The sequence below is a fragment of the Cucumis melo genome, chromosome 3 (genome assembly GCF_025177605.1).
Source record: "Cucumis melo cultivar AY chromosome 3, USDA_Cmelo_AY_1.0, whole genome shotgun sequence".
Lineage (NCBI taxonomy): Eukaryota > Viridiplantae > Streptophyta > Magnoliopsida > Cucurbitales > Cucurbitaceae > Cucumis > Cucumis melo.
Genome location: NC_066859.1, coordinates 12,060,059 through 12,086,616, shown reverse-complemented (window position 1 = coordinate 12,086,616; position 26,558 = coordinate 12,060,059). Strand labels below are relative to the sequence as shown.

The following is a 26,558-nucleotide window of genomic DNA, read 5'->3' as shown; positions in this document are numbered from 1 at the left end:
AAAAACGATGAAACATTCAACAACGTTCAACTCTAAATTTTTAATAATTTTAGGTCATCAGTTCTAGAAGAATAAAGAACTAATCTCTCATTAATTATTCATTTCAAAGTTGAATAATAGGATATTATTATAAGGAGAGTGTCTCCTTCTTATGAACGCGTTGACTTTATAATTATAAATCATTTTTCATAAAGAAGTTGGAGTAAAGACACAAGCCATTTGCAAGAAGCTAATTAGGATGATTTTTTTATAACCCATATAGACCATAGAAATTCATCTAAATTTAGAGTTATGTGGTACGAAACATAACTATGATTCTACCATAAAAGAAAAATGGCCTTTGATCTTCTTCTTCCTCCTTCTTCTCTTTCTTCATTGGAGAAATGGAATAACTGTATAATTTAAATTTTATTACCTAAAGTTTGATTCAAAGATATTCTCATCACATTTGATCTCAAACTTATTAGAATTATATAAAGTGAGACTTCACTTTGTGTTTCACAGTCTTTGCATTGCAAATTCAAGTGATCTACATCTCACATTATATATTCTTTGTCATAACTCCTTTGAAACAAAGAAATTAACAAGAGGGAAGGCAAGAGTGTTAGACCTCAACCTCAAAATTTATTTATCAACGGGGGAAGGATTTGAGAGCTCCTCAATCTCTCCACACTTCTTTATCGAGAATTTTACACCAAAATCATTAAGGAAAAAGATACCCTCCTCTACCATACTAGATACCTAAATAGGCAAATACTAAAGAGAATTTACAAAATATATACTTGGCCCCACTCTAACAAACACATTCCTAAGGGTTCACACAGTTGAAAAATTACTAACTCTCAATCATTCTTTCTTCTTCCCACTTTTTATCTCTACGTGAATACACCTTTATTATGGGAGGTCTATCAATACTCTTCCCCCCCAGTGCCACCTTGTCCTCAAGGTGAAATTCAGAAAATTGTTCTTGAGTAAGAGTGGCTTGTACCCAAGTTGCACTTTCTGGTGTACCATTGCCCCAACGGATCAAGACTTCTAAGATGTCATCCTTTTCTCTCGTTTTGCGAACCCCTAACACTTCTACAGGAGACAATTGTATAGATAAATCAGCAACCAAATCTTATGGAATTGGGAAGAGTGGTCTGTTTGAACCCACTGCCTTGCGAAGAACAAAAACATGAAAAACTGGGTAGATATAAGCGATTCCTTTGGAAGTGCTAAGCGATATGCAACCGAACCAATCTGGTCATAATCATAAAAGAACCAATGAATTTAGAGCCTAATTTGGGGTGCTTAAAACGACTTAGAGAGGACTGTCTGTATGGGCGCAACTTCACATAAACTCAATCATGTACCTTAAACTGCACCTCCCATCGCTTGGCATTGGGTTATTTTTTACCATTCACTATTGTGCTTTCAACAAATTGGCCTTTAATACTTCTAGAATTTTATCTCTTTCCTTCATCAAATGGTCCACTTCCTTTACTAGACTCGATGCCTTCATAATAAGGTAATATAGAGGGGGTTGCGACCATAGAGAGCTTCGAAAGGGGTCATCAATGTGGTTGTATTGACAGTTGCATTATAGCTCAATTCAGCCCATGCTAGCCATTTAGCCAACTATTTGGGTGTGTTCATAGCAAAGCATCGCAAATACGTTTCTATCCCTCGTTAACACCTTTGGTTTGGCCATTTGTTTGGGGATGGTAAGTGGTGCTTCGTCTCAACTGAGTTTCCAATAAATGCAACAACTATTCCCAAAATAAGCTTGTGAAAATACGATGATCACGATTCGATACTATACTTTGGGGGAATCCATGGAAACGAATAATCTCAGGTATAAAAATAGCAGCCCCAACTTTTGCACTAAATGGATGCTTTAGAGGAATGAGATATGCATACTTGGAAAGACGGTCCACAACCACCAATATGACTTTATAACCCTTGAATTAAGGGAGGCCTTCTATAAAGTCCATACTAATATCCTTCCATACACGCCCTAAAATGGGTAACGCTTAAAGGAGACCGGTTGGAGTCAATGACAAATGTTTGGCCTGCTGACAAATCGAGCATTCATTAACATATGTACAAATATGTGCATTCATATCTCACCAATAAACCTCCCTTACTAGGTTCTGATATGTTTTCAATGCGTCATGATGTCCCTTGACTGAACTATTATGAAATTCCACCAATAATAAAGGAATAGTAGGTGAATCCTCCAAAAGAACCAAATGATCGTGATAGCATATAACCACCTCTTGTAGCGGATATCCTCGTCGGGGCATGCTGGCCATTGACTAAAGATAATCGAATACCGTTAAGAGATTCATTCTAAGCCACTTGATCAATTAACCATAGCTTTTATTTTAGTTGGATCCACCCCCATCCCCTCTAAAAAGATAGTTGGATCCACCCCCATCGGGGCATGCTGGCCATTGACTAAAGATCGAATACCGTTAAGAGATTCATTCTAAGCCACTTGATCAATTAACCATAACTTATATTTTAGTTGGATTCACCCTCATTCCCTTTAAAAGATAATGTGGCCAAAGTATTAAATTCTACTTTCCATGAATTTGCATTTTTTAAAAATTCGCCACCAATTTATGAGTTACTAGAGTTTCCAATACCACTACTTGGTACAAATGTTCCTCCAACAACTTGCTGTATATTAAGATGTCATCGAAGAAAACCAAAATGAATTTGGGTAAATACGAATGGAGAATATCATTCATGACTCTTGGAATGTTGCTAAGGCATTCTTCAACCAAACGACATCATGAGGGATTCATAGTGTCCTTCATGGGTTCAAAAAGTTGTCTTATGAACATTGGCAGCCCGCACTTGAAACTAATAATAACTGGACTTTAAATCAAATTTGAAAAATATGGTTGCCCAAAATAATTCATCTAACAATTCATCAACAACGGGAGTCAGATACTTATCTGATATAATGGCAAGGTTTAGTGTTCGGTAATCCACGTAAAATCGCCAACTACCATCCTTCTTCTTAACAAGGAGCACCACACTTGAAAAGGCACTTTTGCTTGACTAAATAATTATGGCTAACAACATTTCCTTAACTAGTTTCTCAATCTTTTCTTTTTAAAATTGGGAATAGCGACAAGGACATACGTTCACCATGCAAGCCCCTAGTTCTAATTCGATAGCATGATCATAATCACGAGACAAGAGAAATTGATTATTAGGTTCAAACACAATGCTAACAGATCGAAGAACTTTCTGAACTTCTGGTTGCAGACTTAGGCAGTCTGCTAAGATATCCCTTGATTCTTCCTCTCCCCATTGTTTGATTGTACTCAGCTCGATCAGTACTCCTTGATCTTCCTTCTCAAAAGGTTTCATCATTGATTTTAGTGACATTTGTGATTTTACTAAACTTATGTTCCCTCGTAGAGATCACCACCAGATCTCCTAATGAGAATTCCATCTTCGACAACTTGTAATCAAATATTACCTTCGCCATCTCCTTCCTTCCTCTCAATCTTCCTTCAAATCACCACAATCATTCCCCACTTTCCGATTTCTCCTCATGCACTTCTTTCCAACTCTTACTAAATCTTCGTCTTCTCCACCGATTGCATTAACGATACCCCTTCGGCCTCACAGGGTTTTTCATCGAAAAATCTTTCACCGCCTTCAAAAGTGCTTAATGAAGAAGATGGTGTTTCCTCATCTGCCATTGGAATTGGTTAGAAGCTTCAAAGCAAACTTCAATACACATAAGTGATTTATTAGAATTAGCAAAGACAGAGAGATGAAGGAAGCTTTTCTATGGAAATTTTGTACTATGGGAATTCTTTGAGGTTGAAAATTCTCAATAGAAACTGCTTACCAAATGTGAGGCAGAGATGGAGGATTTATGGTCAGAAATTTATTTTAGCTAATTATAAAAATAATGTTAAATTAAGAAATTTATTATTATTATTATTTTAATACTATATTTCAAAATAGAATTGTCCGATGAAATGAAGCTTGCCTACTGTAGGATCATTCTGCGCGATAACCCATGATTGTCTGTCTGCTTGAACTGCATGATTCGTTTTTGTTTTTGTTTTCATTGCTTTTTTTTTAATTATTATTTTGCATTATCCTGATGTACGATGTAATTGGCGTCATCATTTAACTAAATTAAAAAAAAAACATTTGTTTCCTATATTTCTTTCGTTTAAATCCTATTATGTTGGTCGTTTTTTTAAATCGATTGTTAAGGATACACAATTTCTCGATATTGCACTTACAACATCAATTTAAAGAAAGTATATGTAATTTCCTTCGCACGTAACGCATCAATTAATTTTTTGGCATGGAAAGCTTGCGTATAAAACGTTCAAAATTGACATCGTATTTATGAAAGCTAATGAAACCTGTTTTTTGATAAAAAAATTCCAAATTTTGGTAAATAAAATACAAATATTTATGTATGGATTTACAATACGAGTTAAAAAAAAATACTTTTGTACGAATTTAGAATTTAAAGAAATAATAATTTTTTTTTGTCATAATCTTTCCCCCAAACAAGGATTATCATAATCCCCTCATAATCCTTCCCACAAACAAAGATTATCATAATCCTCTTACTTATTTCTTCCTCCAAACAAGTATTGTCATAATCTTTTCCTTTTCATAATCCTCCCCCCCCCCCCCCCCCTCCCCATTCCTTTCCTCCACCCAAACGCCCCTAAGAGAGAAAATTTCAGGTTTCTTTCAACTTCATGCATTTAGTGGTGTTTTTTCAGACAAGCTTTTGGTTGGAGACCGATTAGATAGGGTATACTATACGTGCTATTACTTTGGTCCAAAACTAGTTTGGCAATTTTTTGCCCTTAATTATACTTAAGAATCGACTAATTCCATCGTTTTATTCACAATATTTTTTAAATTTATTTGATGTGAATTCTCCTCCACAATTAGATCACATGGCTTTGACTAATAGACTACTTTCTTTCTTTACCAAGGATTTTGAACTTCTTGAAATTCTAAAAAACTTATAATTTATGCTAATGCGATCAAAGTCCTACATCGGTTAGATAAGAAGATGATCTTCGGTATATAAGTGAGAACAATTATCTCTATTGGTATGAGACCTTTTGGTATGATACCAAAAGCAAAGCGATGAAGGCGTATACTCAAAGTGGACAATATCATACCACTGTGGAGATACTTGGGGGGATTTGTTGTTTTAACAATTTATGTTTTAAGAAATATATCCATGTTAAAAATCATCTATGAATAGAAGAAAATAATTACTCTTATCAAGTGAGCTTAGCTTGATTGATCCACACATATCTGTATGTATGTGTTCAAAACGCCTTTGGAGCTCTTTTGAGTTTAACTCATTTGGGAAGATTTTCTTGAACTGCATGCTTTTGAAATAGATATCCTTCGCACAATTGATTGGAGTGACTTATGGAAGTTAGTCCTCTCACCATGCTATTCTTGGAGAGTGACTCTAATCCTATAAAATTTAGATGTCCATATCAAAGATGCCAAAGTCAAGATGCATCTTTGAAGCACATCTTGAGGTATTTTGCAACGTCATTTTGAATGTTGAGCACAAAAATCTTATTTCTGGTCATTGGTACCTTAGCAATCAAATTATGCCATTGGAAGTGCGCTTGTGTTGTCGCATGCTCCAATGCACAACTAACCGCTTTTGGCTTAATTTGCACGTCCAGCTCACCTCATTCTCCTTGTCACTCGACCAAGTCTCCACTTCTTTCAGAAATTCTTTTTACATCTAGAACCTCCAAATTTTAGCTTAAAACTCCAAGTAATATGTTCTGTGTTCCTTAAGAACTAAACACTGCACAATAAAATAACCTTTGGTGCTTTAGCTTTGAAGTTGCACTCCTTCCCCAACTCCTTTTTGTCTAACAACCCTACCTCAACAAATAGACTCACTAATGGTTCTTTTGATCATCCACGAGTAGAAAGGAAGCTCTGATCGTCCAAAGTTAGCTATTTATGGTGAATCATGCATGCCTAAAATTTTACACCTTCTGCTTGCCAAAAATTTAAGCTCTTACATGCCTAGATATCTCGAAACCACTCTATTGAGCGTTACCAGAATGCCTAATGGTCACTTGTTCGCATGACACTCAATGTCAAAACACATGCCCTTCGACTTAGACCATATCGCTTAACCCTTGACAGACACACCACACCGATAACTCTTCAATGCATGGCATACCTCTTGGTTGTATGCTTTATGAGGCATACCTTCACACGTAGCCCTTGCCCGCGTGCCTTGCATTTGTCACATTGTATAACTCACCAAACACACTCTCCTAGCCTAGCCAGACTTGCCAACCTTTACGCCTAGCATGCCTTGTCTTTATAGGTTATTTAGATAATCTTGGCCGCCTAGTGTAACCTCAAAATGCCTAGGTAAAACACTTAAACCAAATTTTCACATTGCTAACCTCTTTTTAGCCACCTATTACCCACACTTAATAAAAAAAAATCCTTCTTCAAAGTTATCTTGACTTCAATAACACATAAACCATGTCACTTGATTAACAACCAACTCTTACTAATATGTTGTGATCACGAGGTATCAAATCAAGACTTATTAGAATGTGAAGCATGTTTACATGAAAAATTAAAACTATGATCAATATTAGACAAAAGAAAATAACAAGAATTTATCAATATTAATTTCTTAACTATGTGTTTAGCACACTTGCAACAAGGTTGAACTCCAATTTATTAGTTTGATCAAGATTAATTGAAAATAGTTCTTTAATAAAAGAAATTAAGGAAACATGCTTCAAGATCTTAATTAATACAATTAATGAAATAAAGACTCTCATGGAAGGAACAATATGCAACTAATTCCCTTAAACTGTTACCTTAGCCAAGCAACTCCATGAAGAATTGTGCCAACAATCGATAAAGAAATAGTAGAACCTTTGAGAAAAATAAAGTTTTTAATGACAATAGAGAGAATCTTGTATAAAGGATTTGATTCTTGAAGTCAAAAATGAAAAAATGAAGTGAATATGTCAAAATGCAAGTGAATATGTCAAATACCTTAACTAGGCTCAAATTCTGGGTTAAAGGTGGACATCTTACGTACAAAAATTCCATTGAACTTGTTTTGACCCATTTTCACTTGTTTTAGCTCCCATTTGAGTGATTTTTATTGCGTTGAACTCATATTGATGTCCATATACATATTCCCAATAAAAATACAAATTTAAAAAGTACATGGTGTATTGGGAAAAAGTTAAATACAAAAAAATTAGTCTATTATAGCCCTAACAACAACAGACTTTTGAAGAGTGCCTTGTGCGATATTCGAGTAGTTTTGTTGAAAGAGCTATAGATTTTTAAGGTAGTTGTTTCTACAAAGAGTTTAAGGTGCTTGTTAGCTCGGTTTTAAGTTAGGTTTTCTTTAATGGCTAAGGTTTTGAGAAGACAGCTAGAAGATAGTCTGCTCTAGAAAAGGCTTGGGAAGTCCAAGTAAGGCTAAGAGGCTGAGCTTTAGTTGAGGTTAGATGGAATCATAATTAAGTAAGACAAACTATGCATTCCGAGTGTCAGACGGTTGAAAGATGTTATCTTCGAGGAAGCTTATAGTTTAGCTTACACTATACATCCATGTAACACCAAGATGTATAAAACTTTTAAAAAGACTTATTGATAACCTAGAATGCAACTAGAGATAGCAGAGTATGTCGATAGATGCCTAATCTGTTAGCACGTTAAGTTGGTTCAACAGAGACCAAAAGGACTTTTTAATCCACTACTAGTGCCAAAGTGGACGTGGGAACATATAGCAATATTTTCTCTTTAAATTACCTTGTTCCTCTAGTGGACATGATAGTATTTAGGTGATTGTTGATATACTCACCAAGGCATCGTGGTTTATATCCATCAAAGTGACATTTAAGCTAAATCAGCTAGCTAAACTTTATGTCGATAGGATAGTGAATCAGTATGGAGTGCTAGTCTCTATAGTTTTAAATAGAGATCCAAGGTTTACTTTTCAGTTTTGGCCTAGTTTGTCGAAAGCTTTAGGGACTAAGTAAGTATTGAAAGGGCACCCTTTGAGGCCTTGTATGACAGACCCTGTAGTACTCAAGTGTGTTGGAACAAAGTGGGGGAACATCAATTTGTCGGTCGAGAGTTAGTTTAAGCTTCATCAGTTAATGTTAAGCTAATCAAAGAGGATCCTACAATAGCTCAAGATAGGCAGAAAAGCTATGCAGACAAGAGACGAAGAGACCTTGAGTTTGTAGTGGGAGATTACTTTTTCTTGAAGTTATCTCCTTGGAAGGGTGTTCTTCATTTTGGTAGAAAACGCTCTAAGCCCTAGATATATTAAACCCTATGTAATAGTGGAACAAGTTGGGCCAACGACTTATAGACTGAATTTACCTTCAAAACTTGCTCATATTCATGTCTTTTTCATGTATCTATGCTAAGGAAGTAAATTCTATATCATTCTCATGTGTTAAAAGTGTAACCAATTGAATTAGATTCATATTAAAATTATAGGTTAAAATTTAATGTGTATATGATACATATTAAAACTATAGGTTATGAGAGAAATTTATATTTGAATATGATTCAAATTTGGATTAAATTAAATATAATATATTAAAATTAAAATTAATTAATTGGAGAATTAATTAATAGTTTAGTTTAATTTGATTTAATTAAATTAATACTATAGGTTATGCGAGAGATATCATTTAAATATGATTTAAATGAAATATTAATTAAATATGATTTAATTAATTATTAACTTAGTTAATTATTTAATTTAATTAATTAATTAATTTAATTTTAAATTAATAGGGAATGTGGGTGGTTTTCCCACGTTCCCATTTTTTCTCTCAACTTCCTACTTCTTTCATCTGAAGAAGTGGGAAATTTCTGTGTAACAAAACAGCAGAATAGTTCTATGATTTGGAGTACGCTCTCATTCTCTCTAGAAGAAGAAAACTCTCTCGCTCTCTAAAAAAAATTCCTTTCTCTAATTTTTGGTTTCCACAAACCAAATCTCAACCCAGAGAATAGAAAAGTGGTGGTGTCCCAATTTGAAGTTTTGTAGATCCAAAGACATCAACATGAGTAAGTTTACTATTCTCTGTATTTCTCTGTAATTTATTTTTAGAAGCATGCTTAGCCTAATAAGTAAACTAGATTTTGACAATGTACTGATATTTTTAGGTTCCAATTAAGATTGGGTAATGATTCTGTAATTCTTCTGTTGTGCAAGGTTTTTCATCCCTTCAATACTTATAACGTGTTTTGAGTTAAAGTATTTAAATTATGCTTGAGTTATAAATGATTTATCAAGCATGAATCTTAAGTTTAAAAAAAGTTTGATGTGATTTATAAATAAGTATGCATGATCTAAGTTTTAAAGCATTCAAGTTGAATACATTCCTTTGAAAATGAGATTTCTTAGCAAAATATTTGAATGTTGAGTTTACGAAAATATCACGTTAAAGATATGTTTAAGTAAGCATGATGCAAGAGTGGCATCAAGTTAAAATGTTCTACTAGCTAAGTACAAGTTAAGCTAAGTTGAGATTTAAGCAACTATACTCAAAAGCAAATCATGATTAAATGCTTTGCTTTTAAATGTTCTGATATTTCTAAGATTGATACTAGATGCATGACTGAGATTTAAGACTAAAACTATGATGATATTAGTGCACCAAAGAGATTATTTCATTGTTGATGTTAAGTGTACTCTATAACAACAATGCTCTCATGAGTGCCGAGTGTACCCTACTATGACAAAGATGATAGGAGTACTAGGTGTGCCTTACTACATGGTAGAGTTATATTTAGAAAAGAAGTCATTGGGGTACTGGCCATACCCTACCACAACGTAGTAATGTCATCCTAGTTAATCCTAAGCCACGAGTTGCTTTGCTATAAATACTTGTCTAGAGAAAGTGTTACGTAAAGATTCCTTTCTAAATGTTTGCATACTTGTTTTAGGAATAAGCACGTTTTGTTTTCAAAAGTCGTCACTTATGGGGCTTTATAACTCACTCTTTAATGTTTTATTTTTCTTACAGGTATAGATGGTAGTTCCAACACCTGACAGAAATATGCTTGCGCTACTAAAAGTTCGATTTAAGATTTTTTAGTATGGCTTATTCCATTTTATGAATGATGGTCTGTAATTATGATTAGTATTGAACTTACATAGTTGTTGTGTCTGTAATAGACTAGTAAGAACTACTTGAGTTAAGGTTATAAAGCTATAGTTTTGTGTTGTTGAGACTCGAATTTCCTTTATGTCTATATAAGACTTGTTTAATTAGATTGTACATTGGTTGAATGCCTTAAAGATGTCATAAAGTTTTATATTTTGAGGTTTTAGATGTTTTCCGTAGTGCGTATGTTTAAGAAGTGATAGTTTTAAGTTCAAGTTAAGTAGGGACATGTATCGTTAGAAGGAGAACGATGTCAGTCAGCTTCATGCCACCATCTCAGATCGAGTGAGAAGGGGCTTTGAGATGAGGTGTGATAATAATGATCTAGTTCTTTCTCCTAAAGTCAAACGTCTTATTCAGAGGTCTAAGAAAAAAAGAATAATTACTTCTTATTTCAAAAAGAAAGCTAAATCATATGTGGTAGTAGGTGGGGTGTGAGGGGTTATAATTGTAGAGCTTGCAATGAACCTTTATGACGTTGAGTCCTTAGAGTAGTAGTTTATATCTTATGTTGCCCATTGTTGCTGATTTTTACTCGTCGGTTAAAGTATTTTAGGATTTTTCATTTTTCATAATTGAAGTTTCCTCCATTGTTTATTGTTATATATCATAATACTTTCCTTCTCAATTTAACTTATTCAAATTATTTAACTGTTAACCACATTTAACTACATTAGTGCCTCACCCCTCTCAAACTACTTGTCTTGTCTTGGCCTTTGTTAGAAAATACTAATTTGAGCGCCAATATCTGTGGCAAGTACCATGTCGATGATTGTTTTCTAGGTAATCTGTTTTTCAAATTACAAATTTACCATATATGATATGTGAAAGTCATATGAGTTTGCTTGGCTAAAATTTGACATCAATATAAATAATGCATTCGACTCGCAAAGCATATGATATCTATACATGCACAATTGAGTTTTGAATCACACCAGAAACAAACAAATGCTTTGACTCATAAAGTATGACTATTAATACTAGATCTTATATGCTTAATTAATGATTTTACAAGCATGGAGCATCTATGATGTAAAATTAACCACATTATGTGTCGTTCAGGGTTAATTTAGAGCAATAAGAGCTAAAGAGAGAAACCACACTTCAAAAGAGCAAAAGTAACTAATGGAGCACAACCGGATTTAGGACATCGTAAACCTAACTCTAGCCACTTTGAGTGAGGATTTATAATTCACTTAACTATACAACTACAACTACTAAAACATCGTAATAGCAGTAAGTTCACGGTCGAACTACAAGAATGCACAAAATTTAATTTTAATTAAGTTCAAATTTACTTAAAGTGATAAATGGGGGATTTGGAATGGAAGGACATATAGATGAAAACATGAAAATAAAATGCAAGAATAAGAAATGAACTTAATTAGGCACATTTTAGTGTAATGGAGGGGAGGAATTCATTGCGTAATGCTCATAGAAGTACTTAAATTGATTAGTGCTCATATGCCTAGCCCAATTGATCGAAGCCTCGACCAATGATTCTAATGGCCTAATTAGCTAAGTATGCTACGTCGAATCCATACCTAACATGCTTCTCTTATCACATTATTATTGAATAAACACCCCATGATGAATGTTTAATTTTCAATTCTAGTTAAGCATTCAATTTGGTTTTTCCCTAGGTCGATAGAAATAATACTCGACGTCGTCAACTATAATGTAACCAAACCATCGCTTCTTGAGAATTGATTGCCAATTTCATGACACATATTAATAATTAATTCTAAATTATCAATATCATTAATCAAATGATTTGTAGACAACTCAAACACATATTAATTAAGAGTATTGGATAAAAGTCATAAAAGAAACAATAATCATATTCTCCCATCAATTGATGTACCAATTCATTAAGTAGAATCCTAGACTTATTTCCCCATAAGCATGGAAGAGATCGATGCTAATTACATACATGAAATAATTAAGAAATAAAGGAATTTACAAAGGGAAGGAAGAAAGTGGAGAAGATGAAGCAGATGCATGGAGAGATCTTCATGTAAACCTGCGATTTTCCTTTCCTATTCTCTTTGTTAATTTCTAACAATTGAAGTAAAGTTTGTTAGGCTCTATTGTAGAAATTCATATTTGAAGTTTATTATAGAAAAGCAAGAGAAAGTGGAAAGGAAAAGAAATTAAGAGAGAAGAAAAAGAAAGAAAAAAAAAGATAAAAAGGGAGTTGGCGAATTTCTCCATTTAGTGCTTTCATTTGTGTGTTTTTAAAGCCCACCGCCTGGCTCAAAATCTAATCTTTTTCCATTCCAAGTTTCAAAGGAAAATCGAGGGGGAGGGGGAGAGAAAAGAAGAAGAAGAAACTTCGTGGATTTTAGGTCGAAGAAATAACACACTAATATTCATGATCTTTGTAGAAAATATAAATACATTACTGTGACGATGGATCTAATTACATTAATAATTTTGATGCGAGTTTAAGTTGGAGCATTATTAGTAGAAATCATTAGGAGGATGTGAGCAAATATCATTCCAACTTTAATTAGTTTTAATTCAAACTATAAATAACGAAAGAAACAAAAGAAGAAATCTAAGTTAGGCGGAGATCACACTGCTGCTGGATTTGGCCGCTGATCTGCCACACACCCACTCTCCTCTCTCCGATCACTCCATTTCGCCGGAAAATTCATCCTTCCACCTTTCCACCGGTCTAAATTCCCCCCTACAATCTCTTCTTCTTCCACCTTCCAACCATAATCAACCACCGAAATGTTATTTGCTCGATCCTTTTTCTGGTCCCACCTCAAACCCTCCGACATTTGCCGCCATTCTCCACGTTTTTCTTCCCTATTTTCCTCTCTTTCAGCTTCTTCCGCAGCGTCAATTGAAGCCGAGAGGCTTCTCAGAGATGGGCCGAGGAATGATTGGACTCGACAACAGATTCGGGACATTTACGACTCTCCCCTTCTTGATCTACTTTTTCATGGCGTTAGTACTCTCTATTTCTCTCTCTTTATGTTTAATGCAGAATTTCTTGTTACTTTTGGTGGGTCGTTGTGCATTTAGAAAGTGAAGCTCTATTCCTTTGAGGTTGCTCGTTATTGTATAGCTTTCATGTTATAGGAGGGAGAACAATGGTGGGTTTTAAAGGTTGAGCTTGGCTATGATAATTATAATTATTAGTGTAATAGCTTTCTAACATCTTAACTACTTCAGGTTTGTTGCTTTTTACTTGACGTTCTCTAAGACATTGGCAGAATCATCTTTGAAATATTTTGGAATATTTGTAATTCTTGAGTCCTTGATTATGTTTCGTTATTTTTTCTCGTTGAATCCAGCTTTAGTCTATCTAACTAGGATGCCTTAAAAAGAGGCTACACATCCAGAATATTGGATTATTATTTCATCCATCTTGCATTTGGAAAGTTGTTGCCTCTCGCGGTATTTCGCCGATATATTTTCATTACCATGGTAGACTCAGGAAATGGATATTTTTCTAAGCCATTTCCTGTAGTTGATGTGAAGGCTTGAAATTAGGTAGAGGGCTTTCTAATATCTCCCATTTACAATTTGTAGATGACACTCTGCTTTAAATTAAGAAAGAGACTAAGCCTTTATTTGCTTTTGACTTGTTGAGAACATTGAGTTGGCCGTTAGTCTGAGGTCATCATGGCTAAACTGTGTTTTTCATCTTTCTGATGTTAACAATAATTTTCCTAAGAGCATTGCAGATTAGAACTGTGGTGGAAATGCCCTTTAAAGGTTGAAGTCTTCTGTCTCTTCTCCTCAATTCTATTACCACTTCTGCTAGAATTAAAAGTAAAACCCTTGCCACATTTTTTTCCCTCAAAATTTTTGTTAGTCTGGTTAAGGGGAAATGTCCTTTAGAGGTTGATTCTAATGTGGTTCTCCATTGAGGCTTCAGCAGTACTGGCCTAAGCATATGCTGGCTCGTCACAGGAAGTGAGCAACGAGCTCCTAGGTTCCAAGCCACTGTACTTTGAGATTATGCTATCAACATGCTCGACCAAGCCAAAAGAATGCACTGATTGATGAATATATATAGAGCCACCCACCCACCCTGCCTCATATTGAAGCTCTTTGACTGGACTTTCTAACAACTGTTGTTCTAACTACCATAACTACCTACTGGGAAGCTTTTATGCTATTCAGGTTGCTTGGGGCTTGGAAACGAGTTATCTCCTCCCTCCTTTTGTATATTATTTTGTTCCTTACGATATTTAGGTTTCCAAATTATTTATGCTAGACCCTCTTACAAAATTCCAAGTGCCTCTTTGTGAAATGAAAAGATAAGGTGTCAGGAATAAAATCCATGAACTGTTAAAGAGTCCAACATATATATTACTCGCTAGGCTCTATTTTACCTAGCTGGAAACCCTTTCTTGGGTTTTTTATCGGCTTGTTTTATTTTATTTTATTTTTTTTACGCACTTGTATTCTTTCATTTTATCTAAATGAAAACAGTTGTTTCATTAAGAAAGGAAAAAAAGCAAAATCCAGCATATATATTAGGCCCTGGATGAGAAGATAAATTCATTTAAATGTCCGTTAGAAGTAACTTCCTTTTTTCTCTTGAACTACTATAGTTGCATCAAAGATAACCACTCCTAGTAAAACTTTTGTGAGAAAAAAAATCTTTTGGAACATAACTTTGAAGCCACCATGCATGTGTAAGACCTCCTATTGTTAATACTTACAAGAGAGGTTATTTCATTTCTATCTTGGGTTGTAAAGGCTGCTATAGCCTAAAGTTTTCCTAGCTCATCGTGAAGGGAGCTGGTATGTTCTTTTTATGGTTGTTTGTTATTTATTATCATCATCATCTTGTGACTTGTTATTATCGTTTTGGCTTATATATATATATATATATATATATATATAAAACAGCAGAGTAATCTCTCTCTTTTAGCCATTAGTTAGTATATTTGGTGTTTTCTTGTTAAGTGTCTTAACAAGTTGGTATCAGAGCCCGGAAACTAGGGGTTATTACGCGTGCCATGGCTCAATGTTTGATGGAAGAAAGAATGGAGGGAACGGAGAAGGAAGTACTGGGACCGAAGGAGATGATGTTAGAAATGAAAAAAATCCATGACCGATTGGCTGAGAAAATGAGAGAGCCATAGTTATAGAAAAAGAGAAGAATCTGGCACTTCCGATAAGTCTGTTATGAAACTCAAAGGAAAGATGGAAGAAATGGATGGTACCAGTGAGAGAAACAATGCAATAGTGGACCGAAGTAAATATAAAAAGCTGGAAATGCCAATGTTCTTAGGGGAAAATCCTGAATCATGGGTTTACCGAGCTGAGCATTTTTTTGAAATCAACAGCCTACTTGAGACAGAGAAAGTAAAGGTAGCTATGATTAGTTTAGGACAAGATGAAGTTGATTGGTATAGGTGGAGTCAAAATAGAAGGAAAATTGAATCTTGGGAGGATCTAAAGGTGAGAATGTTTGAGTTTTATCGAGATTTTAGGCAAAAGAGTTTGGGGGATAGGTTGATCCGCATACAGCAAGATGGAAGATAAAATGACTATGTGAAGAAGTTTGTAACCTATTCAGCCCCTCTGCCACACATGGCAGAAAGTGTCCTTATGGGGGCGTTTGTTATTGGTTTGGAACCTGCTCTTCAGGCTGAAGTTATCGGTCAACATCCTCAGACCTTGGAAGAATGCATGAAGGAAGCACAATTAGTTAATGATCGAAATTTGGCCTTAAAGCTGGCTAAGGCAGAGTTGGGGATTGGAACCGAAGAGTAGTGAGAACTCTGGCAACAAGAATAGAGTGGGAAATGAGAAAGAAGCGCAAAAGAAAATTGAATTTCAGATGAAACAAGTAACAATTCTAATTAAGGGAAGTTACCAAAAGAATGAACCATCCATTAAAAGACTCACGGATGCTGAATTTCGAGCAAGGCTTGACAAGTGTCTTTGCTTTAGATGCAATGAAAAATATTCACATGGTCCCCGTTGCAAAGTCAAAGAGAAAAGGGAATTAATCCTCTTCATCCTTAATGAAGAAGAAAGCACAGAGGAAGAAGGAACCTCCGAAGAAAACATAGAGGGAGTAGTGGAACTAAAAAATTTGGATAATGTAGAAGGATTTGAAATTGAGCTAAACAAATCACGGGATTCTCATCTAAGGGAACCATTAAGCTTAAAGGGGTGCTGAAAGACAAAGAAGTGGTGGTGTTGATTGATAGTGGAGCCACTCACAACTTTATACACCAGGATTTAATAGAGGAGAGAAATCCCAATGGAAAACACTCCTTTTGGAGTCACTATTGGCAATGACACGCGTTGCAAAGGGAAAGGTGTAAGAGAGTGGAGCTTAAGCAGAAGGAGTTGATCATTATGGCAGATTTTTTGGCTGTAGAGCTGGGCAGTGTTTATCTGGTGTTGGGAATGCAGTGGTTAGACTCTACAAGGACTATGTAGGGAGAAGCAAATCATTCTGAAGGGAGACCTTACACTCATCAAGGCTAAATGCTCATCAAAGACCTTGGAGAAAACTTGGGATGAGGAGGACCAAGGGTTTCTTTTGGAACTATAGCACTATGAAATAGAAATAGAAGATGATTATGACGAGGAGCTATGGACTAAGGGAGATGAAGAAGACTTGTCCATGATTAAATCACTATTGAAACAATATAGTGATATTTTTTAGGTACCAAGAGGGCTCCCATCCAAGAGAGTCATTGATCATCGCATATTAACCCTACTTGATTAAAAACCTATTAACGTGAGGCCTTACAAATATGGCCATGCCTAGAAAGAAGGGAGAGAAATTGGTCATGGGGATGCTTCAAGCAGGGGTGATTCGACCTAGTCACAACCCTTATTCCAGCTTGATCCTATTAGTGAAGAAAAATGATGGAGGATGGAGATTCTGTGTAGACTACAAGAAGCTTAACCAGGTGACTAATTTTTATAAGTTCCCTATCCCTGTCATTAAGGAGTTGTTAGACGAATTGCATGGAGCCAAGGTTTTTTTCGAAGCTGGACTAAATCAGGATATCAACAGCGCCGAATGAAGGAAGAGGACATAGAAAAGACTACCTTCAGAACTCATGAAGGCCGTACGAATTCCTTGTCATACCTTTTGGCCTTACCAATGCACCAGCTATCTTCCAATCCCTTATTAATCGAGTATTCAAACCCTTCTTAAGGCATTGTGTGTTAGTCTTTTTTTATGACATATTAGTCTACTGACATTACCGAACATGAAAAGCATTTGGGAATGATTTTTGCTGTCTTAAGAGATAATAGACTCTTTGCCAACAAAAAGAAATGTGTGATAGCACACTCCAAAATTCAGTACTTGGGGCACCAAATTTCCAATAAAGGATGGAAGCAGAGGGTTGAGAGGTTTTCTAGGCCTAACTGGTTACTATAGGAGGTTTGTTAAGGGATATGGAGAGATTGCTGCACCACTAACTAAACTCCTACAAAAGAACTCTTTTAAATGGAGTGAAGAAGCTACTGCAGCTCTTGAACAACTGAAGTTAGCCATGACCACAATCCCTATTTTGGCCTTGCTTGATTGGTCCTCTTACCCTTTATTGTTGAAACTGATGCTTCAGGATTTGGCTTAGGAGATGTCTTATCACAAAATGGCCATCCTTGCTTTCCTTAGTCAGAAACTTTCACCAAGAGCTCAAACTAAATCAACTTGTGAAAGGGAGTTGATGGTTGTGGTCCTTGCAATGCAAAAATGGAGACATTATCTATTGAGTAGGAAGTTTACTATTATTTCAAATCAAAAGGCCTTAAAATTCTTGCCGAAACAGAGAGGTGCAACCACAAATTCAGAAATGGTTGACTAAACTATTGGGCTACAACTTTGAGATACTTTACCAACCAGGGCTCCAAAACAAGGCCGCGGATGCTTTATCCAGAATAGAACAGCCACCTGAATTGAACTCTATGACAACTCAAGGAATTGTTGGTATGGAAGTGGTCTAGAAGAAAGTGGAGAAAGATGAGGAGCTCCCAGAAAATCATTGAGAATTTGAATAAGAATCCCGAGGAGAAGAGCAAGTTTTAGTGAGAAAATGGGAGATTATTATACTAAGGGTAGGGTGGTTCTTTCAAAAACATCTTCCCTCATACCTAATCTGCTCCACACTTTCCATGATTCGATTTTAGGGGGTCACTTAGGATTCCTAAGGACTTATAAAAGAATGAGCGGTGAACTAAACTGGTAGGGCATGAAAACTGATGTAAAAAGGTACATGGAGCAGTGTGATGCTTGCCAAAGAAACAAGTTTGAAGCCACCAAACCAGCAGGAGTTTTGCAGCCTCTTCCCATTCTAGACAAAATCTTAGAAGAATGGACCATGGATTTTATAGAAGGATTACCTTTGGCTGGGGGTGTTAATGTCATCACGATTGTGGTGGACCGGCTTAGTAAGTATGTGATGGAACACCACCTTTTGGTATGAATTTCCTCTTCTATTTAGATTTTGATAAGGAGTACATTCTGGAATTGAGTAACTCAATTCCTTTCTCTCTCTACTGCCTTTCTCTCTTTCAAGAAATTACAGTAAATCTTCTTACAAAATTCTCATATCCTTCCTCCTAAATTCTATTAGTATTTATACTAATCTTGCCAGCCTCTAACTAACTCACATGTGAGTGTTATTACAACTAACATAACAAACTAATGTAACAAACTCCAGCTGGTATAACTAACTTTTCCTTCTGCTGTAAACAAATCTAATTAGGGGTCTATCATTACTCCCCCCTTTCAGATTCACCTTGTCCTCAAGGTGTGTTTACAGCTTTCTTTCCTTTTTTTTTTTTGGTTTGTTATCGACAATTTTAGGGTTTAGTTTTCTTTCCTCTAACCTCCTTTTCTATCCCTTTCTGCCACGTCATCAGCATCACGGCAACATCTCCTTCTTTACGCAACTCTCCCGCTTTTCGTATCGCCTTCTCGGACAACCACTATTTGCCAGCATTTTCTTCCTCCTTCTCATCCACACGACTGCTGCCGTCTTCTTTTTCCATCGAAACCAGTCAACTTCCAGTCTCTTTTTTTTCCATCGAAACCAGTCACTTCCAGCGTCTCCGAACTGCAACTTTTTTTTCACTTGGATCTTCGTTTTGGGTCTCACCGGTAATTCTCGCCGATCTTCCACGATTTCCGATTTGTTTGCTAGAAATCGCCCGCGGCTAAGTTCTTCCCTCACTGATTGGAAAGGAAGTAACAACCTCTGTTTTAATCTCAACCAATCCTTGAATGCATCGTGTTCATCCTTCGACCGAGACCAATCTAATGTGGTTCCATCGGATTTGATTACAACAACGTTTACTCTCTCATAATTGATCAGTTCATATTTTTGGAAATTCCGTTCGATCCAAAAAATAAATGAATTGAACTTCTTGCCGCCAAACCTCTGTAACTCTACCTTCTTGAATTTGTTTTGATCACTTATATCTTCTTCAATTCCTATCTTCTTTGTTTGTTCTTCGCCCACCTCTTCAGTTTCGATTTCCTTCCTTTGTTCTTCGGTCTCGATTCTTTTCATAGGTGTACTTCCTCCTTCAACTATACTCTTCATCACTGGTAGATTCGTTGTGATTCTTTCACTCACTGTTTGTTCACTCACTATCGATTTTTCTTTCACCATGGTTTCAACGCATTGTAACAACAATTGTTGATTTTTTTCAGCTTGAATTCTTAACAGCCGGAGGCTCTTTGTTAAGGATCTCAGATTTTCTTCAATTGCCGGAATTTTGCTTAATTCTTTCTTCATCCCAATCACTTCTTGTTCACAGGCTTCCAGTTTTTCTTCAATTTGCGTTTGCTCCATTGTTGATTTCCTTCCCAAGATTCACCGCTCTGATACCAATTTGATGGAACACCACCTTTTGGTATGAATTTCCTCTTCTATTTAGATTTTGATAAGGGGTACATTCTGGAATTGAGTAACTCAATTCCTTTCTCTCTCTACTGCCTTTCTCTCTTTCAAGAAATTACAGTAAATCTTCTTACAAAATTCTCATATCCTTCCTCCTAAATTCTATTAGTATTTATACTAATCTTGCCAGCCTCTAACTAACTCACATGTGAGTGTTATTACAACTAACATAACAAACTAATGTAACAAACTCCAGCTGGTATAACTAACTTTTCCTTCTGCTGTAAACAAATCTAATTAGGGGTCTATCAGTATGCCTACTTCATTACTCTAAAACATCATTTTTCAGCTAAACATATGGCTGCTGTATTTATTGATAGAATAATTGGGAAGCCTGACATTCCTAAATCGATCATTTCAAACTAAGACAAGATTTTTCTTAGTAATTTCTGGAAAGAGTTGTTTGCAATGATGGAGACAATCCTAAAGAGAAGTACCGCTTTCCATCCTCAAACGGATGGGCAGACCGAAAGAGTGAATAGATGCTTTGAAACATACTTGAGATGTTTTTGCAATGAACAACTGCACAGATGAGATAAATTCATTCCTTGGGCCGAGTTGTGGTACAACACAACTTTCCAGGCTTCTGCAAAAACTACCCTATTCCAAACCGTTTATGGTAGCCCCTCTCCCTCCCCCAAGGAAAGAGACTTGGCTATTAATGCATTGAAGGAAAATTTGTGCCTAGCACATGACAAAATGAAAAAGATGGCTGACCTCAAAAGAAGGGAACTCAAATTCAAGGTGGGAGATGGTGTTAATTTGAAATTGAGGCCCTACAAACAATGCTCCTTGGCTAGAAAGAAATGTGGAAACTTGCACCTAAGTACTATGGTCCTTACAAGATCACAAAAGAGATAGGTAAGGTAGCTTATCACTTGGAATTACCACCTGAAGCTGCCATCCATTATGTGTTTCACATTTCTCAGACGAAGTTGAAGTTAGGAAAACAACAAGGAGTGCAGCATCAACATCCTCTTCTAATAGAAGAGTTCGAGTTGCAACTTTGGCCAGAAACAGTGCCTAATTCGTTGGAGCAAAGAGTTGGGAGCAAATGAGTGGCTTATTAAATGGAAGGGACTGTCCGAGACTGAAGCTACATGGAAATCGGTTTATCAAATGACCCAGCAATTCCCTACCTTTCACCTTGAGGACAAGATGAATTTAGAGCCAAGGGGTATTGTAAGACCTCCTATTGTCAATGTTAGAATTTGTATTTATGGAAAACTTACCATAAATAATTCTTTTCCTTTTTTCTTTGCCTTTGCATTTTATTTAAGTTTCCTCAATTGTATCTTTGAAATTACTAGAAAATAATAAAACAAAACATCATGGTTTTTCTCTCGGTTCTCGGGTTTCCACATAAACCGGTGTGTGTTCTTTGTCTCTACTTTCAATAGTTAATACTTACGAGAGGAGGGGTAAGAAGGTAATTGAATAATCAATTAATGAGGAAAGAATGTTCTGAAAAAGAGACTGCAAGAAGATTGTGCTGAGGAGCCCACTCAGAGGAATTTTAGAAGAGCTATATATAGAACCTTTTAGGTATTTGGTAGCTAGGTTATTTTATTTCTATCTTGAGTTGTAAAGGCTGCTGTAGCCTAAAGTTTTCCAGCTCATCGTGAAGGGAGCTGGTATGTTCTTTTTATGGTTGTTTGTTCTTTATTATCATCATCTTGTGACTTGTTATCGTCATTTTGGCTTATATATATATAAAACAGCAGAGTACTGTCTCTGTTTCAGCCACTAGGTATATTTGGTGTTTTCTTTTTAAGTGTCTTAACAGCATGTCAATGCATAGTTGCATCAATGATCCAAGGGCCTTATACTTTCTACTTAAGTCTTTGAGTATATCCTTGGCCGGTAACATGGTAGGAAATGGTGGTTGTTGCATTCTTGTTCTTTTTTAGTTAAATGCGTACTCATAGTCGTCGCGGGTAGAGGCACCAGGGTTTTCTAATGTTTACTTTGTTTTCCTATAAACTAGCATAATTCCAATTGCTTACTTTGTTTTCCTAACAAATAGTTTATATATTGAAACAGATTCTTTATTTATTTATTTATTTTTCCCATAGTGCAACTTGGCCTCCTTTTTAATCGTCAAGTTCTCAAATGGGTTTCTTTCACTCGAAGCAATAGCTTCATGTTTTTCAACCTATTAATTTTGTTTGCTGTCATATATATACTTCTTCAGGCACAAGTCCATAGGCATGCACACAATTTTCGGGAGGTGCAGCAGTGTACTCTCCTTTCAATCAAAACAGGTGGGTGTAGTGAGGATTGTTCCTATTGTCCTCAATCATCGAGATATGACACTGGCGTGAAAGCTCAAAAACTTATGACCAAGGATGTCGTCCTGGAGGCAGCCAAAAAGGTATCCCTTGTAATTGGGGCAAGTTGTTCTGTACATTCGCGCTGGGATTCATTCTAGAGAGTAACCAATAAATAACGTTATTTATGTCTAAGATAAGGTGGACTTCGTACTGTTGTATGATACAACATCTCTATTGGACCCTGCACCCCATTGTGGGAGGGGGGGGCGGTCACGATGAAGATTTGCATTTACATTTCACTGGAGCATAAAATCAAATGCGCTTCTGATCTATAAAATAGTTACCACTGTCTTCTTCTTATTTTTTTTATTTTTAAACTATTATGAATCTTACATTCTTCTGGGCAGTTAATTTTATTCTTCTCGAGTGAAATCATGGTAGACTTTTAGTAACTTTCGTTGAACTTGTATTGTAGCTTTTATATAAAAAATTATATAACATGTCTATTTCTCAACTTTTAGTCCTCTTTTGTTTATTCACTGCATGCTATCCTGTTTCTTAAAAAGAGGTAGAGAAAATGTTGAAAAGGAATAATTTTTCTGCTCCTTGACCATCATTTAAACCAGGTTTTCACATTTTCTGGCAGGCAAAAGAAGCTGGTAGCACAAGATTTTGTATGGGTGCTGCTTGGAGAGACACAATAGGAAGAAAAACTAATTTCAATCAGATCCTTGACTATGTAAAAGAAATAAGGTAACAAAATTTCACCTTAATAAGAAATAGCAACAACGATAAGAAAACTGAAATAACTAGTAGCTAACTGAATACAGGACAAAAATAATGTTGTATCTTAGTGTGAATGATAGCAGAGCAGAGCACTTAACAAGAATCTGCAACTATTTCAAAAACACTTCCTGTCAATGATTCTAAAGTGCCTAGTGTTGTACCTGTGTTCCCCCCACCCCCTTTCATTTTCTTTACATACTGAGTAAGACATTGCTAGAGTTCCTCCACAACACAGTCTTTTAAGCAAAACCTTTTTCTTTTCTCATTTTTCTCAATCTCTCTTCAAGGCTTGGAGTTCTGTTTTCCTCCCTTTTGGTAATTTATGTGTGTGTGTGTATAAAAGATTTCTGCAATTGTTAAGATTAGCAAGAGTTGACTCTTTAATATTGTCCAATCAAGCTTGTGGTATTCATGATTGAGAAACTGAAACTATGACGAGAATCTATCACACAATTGTAGTTCTTTTGACTTGAGTAATCACTTGTTTATCGATATTCATTCTCAACTCAAAATTGTGATGTATTAGAGAGATGGGGATGGAGGTCTGCTGTACCCTGGGCATGATAGAGAAGCAACAAGCTATTGACCTCAAAAAGGCAGGCCTAACAGCTTATAACCACAATCTAGACACATCAAGGGAATACTACCCAAACATTATTACGACAAGGAGTTATGATGAGCGTTTGAAAACCCTAGAATTTGTTCGTGATGCTGGAATTAATGTCTGCTCTGGTAATTTTGTACATCTTTGATTTTTACTCAGACATGACTTTTGAAAGAGGGGAAAACCGACATAGATTACGTGACTACAAAAGGGCTTCCTAGTTGGCATTTAGCAAATTATTTAGTATTCATAACACGAGAAAAAATAATTTATTCCTGGCTACTCAGCCTGGTCAGAAAGCCAAGAAGCCTACTAAAAGTTACAATTATGTCAGTTTGAGAGGATAATATGCATTTCAGTGTGAAATAGATATGGCATTTAACTTGGTTAGAGGTGTCAATGTCATTTATTAGTGTACCAACTATGGAGGTTTTTTCAACTCCTTTTGGGTACTATTAACAACTTCCTTTGAAAGCTAAGGTTTTATCTCTAATATCTTATAACTTGGTGAAATTCTTAATTTCTGACAATAGGAGGAATAATTGGGCTTGGAGAGGCAGAGGAGGACCGTGTCGGTTTGCTGCATACATTGGCGACACTGCCCACACACCCTGAGAGTGTTCCCATCAACGCGCTGGTTGCAGTGAAGGGAACGCCTCTTCAAGATCAAAAAGTAGCTTCAATTTACTTGAAAAAAATTAACCATTTTGTTTATTGCTCTTGAAGTCTAGCTTTACACACTTGTTCATAGCTGTTGCACATACGTGTTTTGGCATTCCATCTTTATTACTCATGAAAGCTACTGCTTTGGTTTCTACAGTGAATAATTTTCTTACCTTTTTGTTCAGCCTGTTGAAATATGGGAGATGATTCGAATGATCGCTACAGCACGGATTACCATGCCAAAAGCAATGGTAAGGTTGTCAGCAGGTAGAGTGAAGTTCTCTGTGCCGGAGCAGGCGTTGTGCTTCCTTGCAGGAGCAAATTCTATCTTCACTGGGGAGAAACTGCTAACGACGCCAAATAATGATTTCGATGCTGATCAACTCATGTTCAAGATGCTAGGTCTGATTCCAAAAGCTCCCAGTTTTACTGAAGATGCTGAGAAAGCCCCTGAAGAAGAGTCATTACAAGAAGCTGCTTCATAAGCCCAGTGATTCCACTGAAATGAAGACTAATCTGCTCAGTGGATTGTTTCAGAGCTCATGTATCTGTCAACTCTCTTTCAATTTTTATTTCGTTGTATCTCTCAATTTATTGTAGGAAAATTTGGTCAACGGTGTTTTTAATCTATAGATTTGCAGTTAGTATTTATGAGATGTTGCCTCGTTGAACTTGCAAGGAAATAACAGAGAGAGAAATGGAGGCAATGAACTGTTCTTGACATAAAAGTAGTAGAAGTAGAATAGAATCATCATTCTATTGATAAATGTTTGGTAAATCATTATTATATCCATAATACTTTGTTGCTACTTTTTTCCATATAAAATTATGCCCCAAATCAGGGCTAAAAACCAACAATATAAGTAAGAAAAGTAAAAGTGGTCACCTAAACTCAAATCAGAGCTCTCTTATAGGTTAAAATATCGTTAGATTTTTGGGGAATGTGACATAAGGTGTAGGTTTTTATATATTCTTTTTTACTTCACAACATTATGCAATGTGGGGACGAGAAAATTGCCCAAAATGACCCAAAATAATAACAACAAAAGATGTATGATGGATCTTGAAAACAAGTTTGTTTTTTACATCTTCACATGTGAAATACCACTTTTATTCTCAATATTAAATGCTTCTTTTCTTCCCTATTTTCTATCTCTCCTTTGCTCTTCGGACAACCAAAAAACAAAAGTTTGATGCAAATATTACATTTCATTCTTAGTTAACATTTATTCTCAACTATTATTTATTATTGTTGATTTCAAGCAAGTGGCAATAACACGTGACAAGTAATGAAAGATCACTTTCAATTCTTCAAAACATCACATAAAAAAAAAAAAAAAAAATCTAAAGCCTAAACTTTGTAAAGTAATTTTAAAATAAAGATACTCTCCATTTATAAGTATGGTCGGAAAGAACACAAAAAAAAAATGTATGAAAGTAAGTGGTTATTTAGTTAAAACAAAATTGTATCGACAAAAATATGACCAAGACACAATTATTGATAGTTTACACAAAAAAAGTGTGATTGTTGACCTCTGTGGGACTGTTGACCCTGGGTGCACAATCATTGAGTTCTTGCTTTACAACAATGTTGTTTTGTTCGTAACTCTCTCATTGCAATTTCATTTTAGCTAGCTGGTCACTCATTTTCATACGATTTTTTTTTCATTTATCTTTCTAAACATACAGTTTTCATACGATCACTGCAGTGTTTAAACTTATATATAATTTGTTTTTGTAGCATTAAAGTCAAAGGTTGTTTAGGTTTTTATTTCTTCTACAAGTATGGTTGAAAAGAATATAAAACCCATAAGAAAGTGAGTGGGCTTTTAACAGAAGTTGTATATTGATGGAGATATGATGGAAACAAAATTGGAAAGTGATGCACATGAGGTCAGAGGCTGCACACATGATGTCAATGATTGTGCACTTTTCCCATTAACAATAATTTTATTTTGGTCATATTTTTTTCGAAACAACTTCTTTTTAGTCTAATGACCACTTCTTCTTATACATTTGTATTCTTTCAAACTATGCATGTAATCTATAGTATATATAAAAACTTGGATGGGGAGAAATAGAAATTTTTTATGACATTTTTACTCTT

At 35.6% G+C, this 26,558-nt stretch overlaps 1 protein-coding gene across 1 annotated transcript; it reads left to right on the top strand.

The window, feature by feature from the left end:
* The first annotated feature begins 12,480 nt into the window (after positions 1-12,480).
* Positions 12,481-25,260, top strand: LOC103488656 (biotin synthase, mitochondrial). Its single transcript, XM_008447481.3, has 6 exons — positions 12,481-13,169; positions 22,320-22,499; positions 23,045-23,151; positions 23,711-23,916; positions 24,322-24,461; positions 24,637-25,260. Exons 1-6 carry the CDS (start codon positions 12,951-12,953, stop codon positions 24,934-24,936), a joined length of 1,152 nt encoding a protein of 383 aa, XP_008445703.1. The 5' UTR covers positions 12,481-12,950; the 3' UTR covers positions 24,937-25,260.
* Positions 25,261-26,558: the final 1,298 nt, after the last annotated feature.